This window comes from Fringilla coelebs (assembly GCF_963513975.1).
Source record: "Fringilla coelebs genome assembly, chromosome: 7".
In the NCBI taxonomy this organism is placed as follows: domain Eukaryota; kingdom Metazoa; phylum Chordata; class Aves; order Passeriformes; family Fringillidae; genus Fringilla; species Fringilla coelebs.
The window spans coordinates 17,554,135-17,564,303 of record NC_140035.1 but is presented as its reverse complement, the minus strand read 5'-3'; the positions used below and the strand labels follow the sequence as shown (position 1 = coordinate 17,564,303).

The following is a 10,169-nucleotide window of genomic DNA, read 5'->3' as shown; positions in this document are numbered from 1 at the left end:
TACTCAGTGTCTTGAATAACTGGGGACAGGGCTGAGGGTAGTTCAGTTTCTGGGGTCCTAGGCTAAATGTGTAAGCAATCCAAAGTGATGAAGTTCACATGCACTTTCAAGTCTAGAGGGAAAATGGTTGGTGGTACTTGGAGCTGTGGTTTTGGAGTTGTTTCCTACCTTGCAGCAGTGTGCTCCTAGCTGTCTGCCATGGGCACTTAGCAGAAGCATCCATTTGCTTTCACCCCTGGTGCAGTGCAGCCCTTTTCAACAGTGCATTAGGCAGTTGCTTGGATCATGTTTAACAACAGGCCTAAAGTTAAGAACCTGCTTGACTCCTGATGCTTGCAAAGGAAGCTTCAGATTTGTGCTAGGTAGGACCTATGCACTGCAGGGGTGAATGGGGCAGGAAAAGAGAGACCACAAGAAGTGAAGAATTATTTTCTTTTGCCTCAGGTATGTTGAAGGAACAGTTGAAGGCCCCTGATACAAACTGAAACTTTGGTAGCTGGTTGGGAAGGTTGGTACTGCCCTGCTTCTAGTGCCTTGTGCACAGCAGCTCCGGGGCATTTAGGTTTTTTTCACCAACATCTGTAGAAGTGCAGTGCAATCTCTTCCAGTATCTTCAGAAATCCACAGCTGCATGTGATTTAATTTTGGTTTGGTTATTTTATTAGAGGTGTGAATAGATGAGGGGTTTACTAAAGTCCCAGTATCCTTTCTCTAAAGTGCATTGTTGCTAGGCAAGTTGGTGAGTTCGGGCATTATAAATCCTTTGTGGTGGTATTACCCAGTGTGGTCCTATTTCTGGACCATATTTCCATGCTGTTTTCAACAGAAACCCTTGTATTTAAATTGAAAGCAAAGGCTAGTTATTTATCTTTTTTGACAGATATCCTGTATGGGGATGAGAAGTTTTGACCTGGTAGTGAGGGCTCCAGTCTGGGGGTTTCTTTGTATGCACAGTCATCTGAGCTCCCAGCAGGATCAGGCCCTGTTGGACAGTGAGGATGTGTAGGATGTTGCTTTTTCTTTTTTGTGTTTGGATTGCAATGTTAGTTTTTCATAACTCTGGAATTTTTTTCCTTTTTGTTTGGTTTTTTGTTTGTTTGTTTTAATTTGAATTCATATAACTGAATATGTAAGTGGTTTTTGGCCATATGGAATTATTATATGTGCAACTGATGAAGTATTGTGTATTAGATTTTCCATTTTCAGGCTAAGTGCACAATATTAGAAGAGGAAATATGGTTGAACACTTAGTTTGAAGTAATTCCATAATGAAATTGTTGACTATAATTACTTTAAATGTAATCTGGATAGATCCAACTGTAAGAAATATGGAACAGGGATGTATAGCAAGGCTGTCAGGACAAGGAAAAATAGATACTGCTAAAATAGCCTACACTGCCTATCTATATAATGTATTAAATTTATCTTAAAAGCAATTCTCTGGTAAGTACATACCTGTACTTAAAGAACAGGGTCCTTTCCTTTTGCCTTTTACAGCCCATGCCAGCACACTTTACACAGTCCAAAAATGTCGATAGTTCAGAGGATTCCTAAGCTAGCAAAGTGGGGTTTTTTTAATACATTCAACCTTGCCTTGCTTCTGGATTTTCAGAAAGTTATTAACCAAATACACTATCTGCAAGGCTGTGGTTTATATCAGAGTTTAAATTACACTAAATAAAAAAATGCGGCCTCTAAATGTGCCCTGATTACCTGATTTTAGATGTTTATATCAGCATTTGGATTCCTAACAAAAAAAAAATGCAGAAACATGAATCAGCTCAAACAAAAAGCAGTTAATAAAATATGATTTGAAGTAGGGAGAGGAAATGGCTACAAACATCAAGCAATTTGGGGCTGAGGGTGGGCAGAGGGAAGGCGAATGTTTGCATAATTAAAAATTACAACAGCTGCTGCTGCTTCTTTTTTTCTCCCAAATCACACATTTGACTTTTGTCAAACAATTTGTGAACTATTATCAAACAGAGTCAAACCTAGCGAAAGTTTTCTGCTTTTTTAATTAATATCAAATTGAGGAAATGGCTCTTTGTGCCCCCCAGTCCAGACCATTCCAGCAGACTTCATGTAAATTCAGATTTCTTCACTGCTTACTAATGCAAAAAATATGCTTATGGTTAACTATTAACCTATGCTTCCAAATAACACTAATGATTGCGATGTGCTGGAATAAATGCTCATGTTTCATGGGATGAGAACAGTCCTGTTCTCTTAAGCTTATCTAATCAAAGCCTAATCCTGCCTTTACAGCCTTTGTTAAATGCACTGGTATTTAATATGCATCAATAAATAAACTTTCAATTATTGTTCAGTGGGCATATCCAAAGATAGCATGACAGTGTGAAACTACTGGTCTATCTAGCAATTATTCTAAATAAAGAATGCCGATGATGTGATTTTTCCCTCCTCTTATAATAGATAATTTAGATTTTCTGACGTTCTTTTGCAGCCTCATAATAAGGAAAAGAAATTAATCTAGACAAATAAAATTCAAAGAATTGAATTTTTGCACAATCAGAATACGTCTCCCCACTGTGACTTTAAATTCAATTATTTTATTTTAAAAATGCATGATCCATTATAAATAAAAAAAGACCAACTGATTTTGAAAAGCTTACAGAGTAGGTAGTATGTGATGTTGTTGAGCTCTGACCCAGTGCATTCTTTTATCTCTTTAAATTGAATAGGCTTTCTTATAGAAGCAGTTAAAAACAATGTGCCAAAAGCATATTCATTAACTACAGTGCAAATACAGCCCTATCAGGTTCTTTGCTCCATCCATGCCTATTTTGCCTTCTTTTTCCAAAGTTTCACTGCTGCTTTAGTGCTTTCTTTGCAAAGAGTCTTTCCCATGGCATCTGTTCATTAGTATCTGGTGAAACATCAACCTACTCAAGTTTTTCTACGTCTCTGTAACAGAAGCTTTCAGTGTTTTGGTAACCTTATAAACAAAACATTGCAGAGCACAGATAGGTTTTGCTTGTTTGTTGGTTTTGTTTGACTTTTTTATTTTATTTTTTTTAAAAGGGCAGTGAACTGTCGTGCAGTTCTACATTACAGGAACATTAATAATTTTGGCTTTAAAAAAAACTTGTGATATTTCTCATGACATCGGAATAATTTCAGATACTGATTACTGGCAATTGGCTCTTGGAGATTTATTCTTCAGATTTCCAGCAGATTTTAACAAAGTGTGATTTCTATAAACTTCTGATAGTTTCTGATTAAAATTGCATTTTTTAAATGCAGTTATTTAAATACATTATTTCAATCATTTCTCCCAATTTCATGATATACTTACTCCCTCTGAAAGGTAACAGTTGAAATATCAGAAACAATTAGCAAAAAATATTATGTTAATGCTAATGATAGAAATAAATCTGACAAAACCTCAGTCTCAATGCTGTATTTGTCAAAAGCACTTCTCTGAATTAACTTTTCTAGGATAACTGTATAACTGTTAACAGACATTTTTATCAAGTTGTCAAAGTGTTTGAAAAATGAGAGGGAAAGAGAATGCTCAGGAACAAAAAAAATCCACGAGTAATCAATGGCATGCTCAGGGGAAGTGAGATTTACTAGTTGGACTAGTTGTACTAAGAAAATATAAGGCTCAATTAAAGGTACTGTGCCATTTTCAGCCTAAATTTAAATGATTTGGTGATTTGCAAATACATGAATCCAAAAAAGAAAAAAAGAATCCAAATGCAAATGAGTGCAACCACAATAAAATATAATTGCAAATGAATCTGTTGCTTTATTCATTTATTGTGTAATTACTGCAATCCTTCCCACCTTGTTTTCAGTATTTCTTAATCATTAAGTTGGAAGCATGACAGCAGTGCCAGCCCTGGCATGATTCTCTTTGACTAAAACCTTGTAAATTAACACAATTAGCACAGCATCATCCTGCTAATTAACTTCCAGTGTCTAGTGCAGTGGTTTTGCAAACAAGGAAGAGGGAGTCAGAAGGGAATAAACATGCCATTCTGTTACCAAACTGTGTGCTGTGTTAGGTTTAGCTCAGAGAGGCTAAGCTGGCCATGTCAGATGCCAGAGTCAGGCAATGAAGAGCTAAAGGGGTTGGGGAGAGAAACAGGAGGGGGTAGAAGCTGTCAAAATAGACTGCAGTAATTCAGAGGGGAGCTAGTGCCACAGATGCTTCATTTCGACTGGGCCTCCTCCTTATCAGGGAATCTGTGCCAGAGGGCACAAGACTGTTTGCAAAAATCACTTTTGGTAATACGAGAGAGATTAAGGAGGTCTATTTGATACAGCTGTACAAAACCCAGCAATGTGTCTACCATGCATAGGTACAAGTTGGAGGGGGTTATCTTAATGCTTGTAAATTGCTCTTACCTATTGCAGTGGGTTACAAAGAGGAGGGATAATTCACATGACATTATTAAAAGATTAATTGCTTCAAAATGACATTTTCTTTCTTTTTTTTTAATAATAGGTTTGGTTTTGGCTTTGTATTGTTTGTTTCAGGTTTTTTTTATAGCTAGCTGTGGAAGCCACAGAACTTTTAGGGACTTGGCTTCATTTCTTTTTCTTTTTCTTCATCCTATTTTTTCCCCTTATTTTTTTTCTTTAACCCTCTTTCTTTGTACCCTGGAGGCTGTGAAGCAGAGGTGGGGGGGAAGAGAAAGCAAGCAAGGAGACCGACAGACAAGTCATGCTTGTTTTTTTTTTTTCCAGACCCTCAACAACAGAACTGAGAGGCAGAAAGGAGCCAGTTGTAATTCATACCGAGTTGTAGGCTTTGTGTGATGAAAGCGACAGAGCGCTGCCTGGGAGATTGCTTTGCTGCACTCCACGAAGCAGATTTGAAACTGTCGTGGACCACTTTAGATGAGAGTTGGATTATGGAATGACCTGCTATGTCTGTGTCATATTGTTCTGCGCAGGGTGCATTATACTCTGCTAACTAGGTGTTCAGTACCAAATAAGAGAGGTATCCTAGATGTGATCTGTCAGCTGTGTCTCATATTTTTATATTGGTTAAAATATAAAACTGAAACGGGGATGAAAGAGGACAGAGCAGTTGGATGTCTTGTATGTTTATAGTAAATTTCCACTCTGAGTACTTAAAATATACTGAGTTTTGTTTAATTACTTTGAGAGCTATAGCATTACCTGTATTTTTTATACAAAAAGTTGCCCCCTACTGAATTAGCAAGAAATTTGTCTATGTGTGTATGTGCTCGTAACAAACCAACCATACCACTTCTTAAGGGCATTACCTTTTCCTTCCATAAGACTTGTGCTGTTAGCTACAGTTTTTCAGAGAGCTGAAGAAGTTCACAGACTGTATGTTTGAGAACACATTTAAAAACATAAGGAAAAAGCTGAGCTCACTGTTAACTGTTGTTTCCTACTGCCCTAGGCTTGAAGATGCAGTGGACGCCGGAGCATGCCCAGTGGCCAGAACAGCACTTCGATATCACTTCGACCACCCGGTCCCCAGCCCACAAGGTGGAAGCCTACCGGGGGCACCTGCAGCGCACGTACCAGTACGCCTGGGCCAACGACGACATCTCGGCGCTGACCGCCTCCAACCTTCTGAAAAAGTATGCAGAAAAATATTCTGGGATTTTGGAAGGCCCGGCTGAGCGACCCATTCTCAGCAATTACTCTGAAGCTCCCTCAGGGCTGGTGAATGGTCGGAAGAATGAAAGTGAGCCTTGGCAGCCATCCTTGAACTCGGACAGTGTGTATCCCATGAACTGTGTCCCAGATGTCATCACTGCCAGCAAAGCTGGGGTAAGTGCAGCCCTCCCTCCCGCAGATGTCTCAGCCAGCATCGGGAGCTCTCCTGGGGTGGCCAGTAACCTGGCTGAACCCAGTTACTCCAGCAGCACCTGTGGAAGTCACACCGTTCCCAGTCTTCATTCAGGGCTCCCATCTCAGGAATATGCCACAGGATACAATGGCTCATATTTGCATACCAGTTACAGCGGCCAGCCAGCACCTGCACTTCCATCCCCTCATCCATCCCCCTTGCACAGCTCGGGACTTTTACAGCCCCCACCACCGCCACCACCACCAGCCCTCGTCCCTGGCTACAACGGGACCTCCAATCTCTCCAGTTACAGCTACCCTTCCGCCAGTTATCCTCCTCAAACTGCTGTTGGCCCTGGGTACAGCCCTGGGGGTGCCCCGCCACCCTCGGCTTACCTGCCTTCAGGAATCCCTGCTCCAACCCCTCTGCCCCCTACCACCGTCCCCAGCTACTCCTACCAGGGCCACGGTCTGACGCCAATCGCGCCGTCTGCCCTGACAAACAGTTCAGCCAGCTCTCTCAAAAGGAAAGCTTTCTACATGGCAGGGCAAGGAGAAATGGACTCCAGTTATGGAAATTACAGCTATGGCCAACAGAGATCTACACAGAGTCCAATGTATCGAATGCCAGACAACAGCATTTCAAATGCAAACAGAGGGAATGGTTTTGACAGAAGTGCTGAAACATCATCCTTAGCATTTAAGCCAACAAAGCAGCTAATGTCCTCTGAACAGCAAAGGAAATTCAGTAGCCAGTCCAGTAGGGCTCTAACACCCCCATCCTATAGTACTGCTAAAAACTCACTGGGTTCGAGATCAAGTGACTCGTTTGGGAAGTATAGCTCCCCAGTAATGAATGAGCATGGTGATGAGCACAGGCAGCTCCTCCCTCACCCAATGCAAGGCCCGGGACTTCGTGCAGCTACCTCATCCAACCACTCTGTGGACGAGCAACTGAAGAATACTGACACACACCTCATTGACCTTGTTACCAATGAGATTATCAACCAAGGACCTCCCGTGGACTGGAGCGACATTGCTGGCCTAGATCTAGTAAAGGCCGTCATTAAGGAGGAGGTTTTATGGCCAGTATTGAGGTCAGATGCATTCAATGGACTGACTGCTCTACCTCGGAGCATCCTTTTATTTGGACCTCGGGGAACAGGCAAAACATTAATGGGCAGATGTATAGCTAGTCAGCTGGGGGCCACGTTTTTCAAAATCACTGGCTCTGGCCTTGTCACGAAGTGGTTAGGGGAAGGAGAAAAAATTGTCCATGCCTCCTTCCTCGTGGCAAGGTGTCGCCAACCCTCTGTGATTTTTGTTAGTGACATTGACATGCTCCTTTCCTCTCAAGTGAGTGAAGAACATAGTCCAGTAAGTCGGATGAGAACCGAGTTCCTTATGCAGCTGGACACTGTACTGACTTCTGCTGAGGACCAAATAGTAGTAATTTGCGCCACAAGTAAACCAGAAGAAATTGATGAATCTCTTCGAAGGTACTTCATGAAACGACTTTTAATCCCACTTCCTGACAGCACAGCAAGACACCAGATAATAGTACAACTGCTCTCACAGCACAATTACTGTCTCAATGACAAGGAGGTTGCACTGCTTGTCCAGCGCACAGAAGGCTTTTCTGGACTAGATGTGGCTCACTTGTGTCAGGAAGCCGTGGTGGGCCCACTCCATGCCATGCCAGCCACAGACCTTTCAGCCATTATGCCCAGCCAGTTGAGGCCAGTTACATATCAAGACTTTGAAAATGCTTTCTGCAAGATACAGCCTAGCATATCTCAAAAAGAGCTTGATACATACGTTGAATGGAACAAAATGTTTGGTTGCAGTCAGTGATGCTACTTAAAAAAAAAAAAGTAATGAATGTTGGCACACACAGAATCTGCTACATAGGGGTAGAGAACCCTTTTCAGTAGTGTTAAAATTGCAAAGGGTACTGGGAAGACTACGATTTACCTTGCCTCTAAAGAGCCAGGGTATACTTGAAGGAAAAGTGCATCAAACAAGAGCTGCTGATCTGAAAAAGCCACACATGACAGAAAGCGCATGTTGATGCTCAGTTCTGTTCAAGCTAGACAATTCTCACCAAGGAGCAAGGTGCAAGTGGGTTGATTTCAGAAGGACATGAACCCTGTGTGTTGATTCCATTCTGCTGTTCTTGAGATTTAGTTGCTGTCAAGTGCCTGAAGTGGTGCTTTATTTTTTGTTTGCCTCACAATTACATTGGTGGCATGTGCTAATATAAAGAGCTTTAACTTCAAACATTATTGGACTAAAGAGATGAACGGTTGTGTTGCGACAGAGAGCCAGATTTTTGCTATTCTAAGAGCAACAGTATTCCTCAATCCTGTCTGTTCTGTGGTGTTAAACTAAGAACAGGTAAAACAGGGTAATGATAATCTGGACCTTAATTTCTGCAGTTCATTTCTTTTAATGTTCTGTCTGCAAAAACTCAGGAAAGTGATTGTGATTTGTACAGTACCTCAAAGGAATGTGTTGAAAGCACTATGTACTGCTGAGAGTTATAGGCTAGGCTTCAATGTTACTTTATATTAAATATGTATGTTTACCTCAACAATTGGAATATGGCAAGGAAAATTACTTTGAATGTATCCAGGAAAAAACCTAAAGCGTGATATGACTGAAGCTTTACAGTTATTAGAAATAGAAACAGAAGCATTTCCCAGTGTTCAGGAATGGTTCTTTTGCCAATTTCTCGCATCAAACCTGAGCAGAATGATTTTTCTAGTTGGTAAACTGTAAGAGTTTTCAGCATATTGCTCCTTGATAATAAGGTGATACAGTCTTTAGAAGGTGCATAGATGAATGAAAGAGCCACTTAATTGGTTTATGTTAGCATCTGAAACAGTCACACGTAAGATTTGGTAGGATTCCGAGAGGCAAATTACCTTAAGCTGTGACGGCTGGCCTTTGTTGCATGGCTCCAGTCGTAGTTTTGAGGATATTTTGGTGTTGCTGTAGGGAGTGGAATCAGTGTAGGTTGCTGGCAGAGCTATGGGTTGCAGAGCTGTTTATAGCAGTGCAGTGGACTGTGACCAAACAAACAGTACAAATAACAAAGCAAAACTGAACCCTCGAAGTACATTTACTTCCCTTCCCAAACTGTAAAGTTGAGTTTTTGTTGTGTACGTATGGCTTCATTGTCCTTAATGCAATCTTCATTTAGCATCCATTAGAAATCTTTCAGGCTGGAGTGTGCCCACCATTATTTCTACCTCAGTTTTGTTACGTTTCTCTTGGAAAGCAAAGTAAGGAATAGGGCAAAAACCACCACCAACACAAGTCAGATTACATTAGGAATGCAAACCTGCTAAACAAGTTTCAGAGAGCTGCTGGTTTTTCCCCTGAAGTCAAGTTTTTCCCTGTGTTAGTGCTCTTTCCCCCTTTCTTTTTCCTCCCCCAAATATACATATTCTGGTGTCTTCCTTCGGGAAAGACTAGCTGGCATGTGTGGCATTTTGCTCAGTTCTCCCCCATCCCAGCCCCCCTTTCTTTTTATCCTTTAAAGCTTTCTGTGCAACTCTTTTGGTGACAGCTGACTGATGTTGGGTAATATCTCTGAGCAAGAGCAGTGTGTGTTGCAGCTGCCCAAAGCCTCTGCCATCACATGAACAAAACAGCCTTGCTTTTTTGAATGTATTTTTTGTTTGTTTACTTTTAGGAAACAGTAACAAAACTGTTGCAAAGCACTGGCATTTAATGTTTCTCTTAAGTAATGTATGTCAAGACCATTAAATAAATGCACTGAAAAGCCCCAAGAAGAGAGATACCAATCTGTTACTAGGTCATGTTTGTCTTCTCAAAAATTGTACAGACCTTGTCCGTTCTGTTAGATCAATGGAGACGTTTAGCGTTCAGAAAGCTAATGAGGGATTTTGTGATATTGCTGGAAATTTATGACTCTTGATTATTACTTTTCTTTATTTTTCTTTTAAGATATATATATATATATATTTAGATAGAACATGCTAAAACAGAGCAAATAAACCAAAATCTAATTTAAGATGGATTCCTGGCAAACATTTTGTCTATCTAAAACGTTATGTTTTAAGCATAAAAGCATAAAAGTACCATTTTAAAAACAGTGCCTTTCATTAAGGATATAGAAAGTAAGACTTAAGTACATCACCTGCTTTTCTTCTTTTTCTTTTTTTTTTTCTTTTCAACAGCAATTACAGTCTATGATCCTTGTTATGACCCAGTCTTTCTGCTTCCCCAAACCTCCACAGGCTGCTTCTTCACCCTGGTCATTCCACCATCCTCATATTTGGGAGATGCTGATGTCCCCATTAGCTGTAGGTTCACACTGATCACACTGGCAAGTACAC

The 10,169-nt window shown here is 40.7% G+C and overlaps 1 protein-coding gene across 1 annotated transcript; it reads left to right on the top strand.

Moving 5' to 3' along the window:
• The first annotated feature begins 5,407 nt into the window (after positions 1–5,407).
• On the top strand, positions 5,408–7,746 carry FIGN (fidgetin, microtubule severing factor). The gene has a single exon (XM_084209030.1). The coding sequence runs from the start codon at positions 5,416–5,418 to the stop codon at positions 7,654–7,656; it is 2,241 nt and encodes a 746-aa protein (XP_084065156.1). The 5' UTR covers positions 5,408–5,415; the 3' UTR covers positions 7,657–7,746.
• The last annotated feature ends 2,423 nt before the right edge of the window (positions 7,747–10,169 follow it).

Excerpts from the sequence above, each read along its gene's own strand:
- FIGN (XM_084209030.1), top strand. The coding sequence starts at position 5,416 with ATGCAGTGGACGCCGGAGCATGCCCAGTGGCCAGAACAGCACTTCGAT.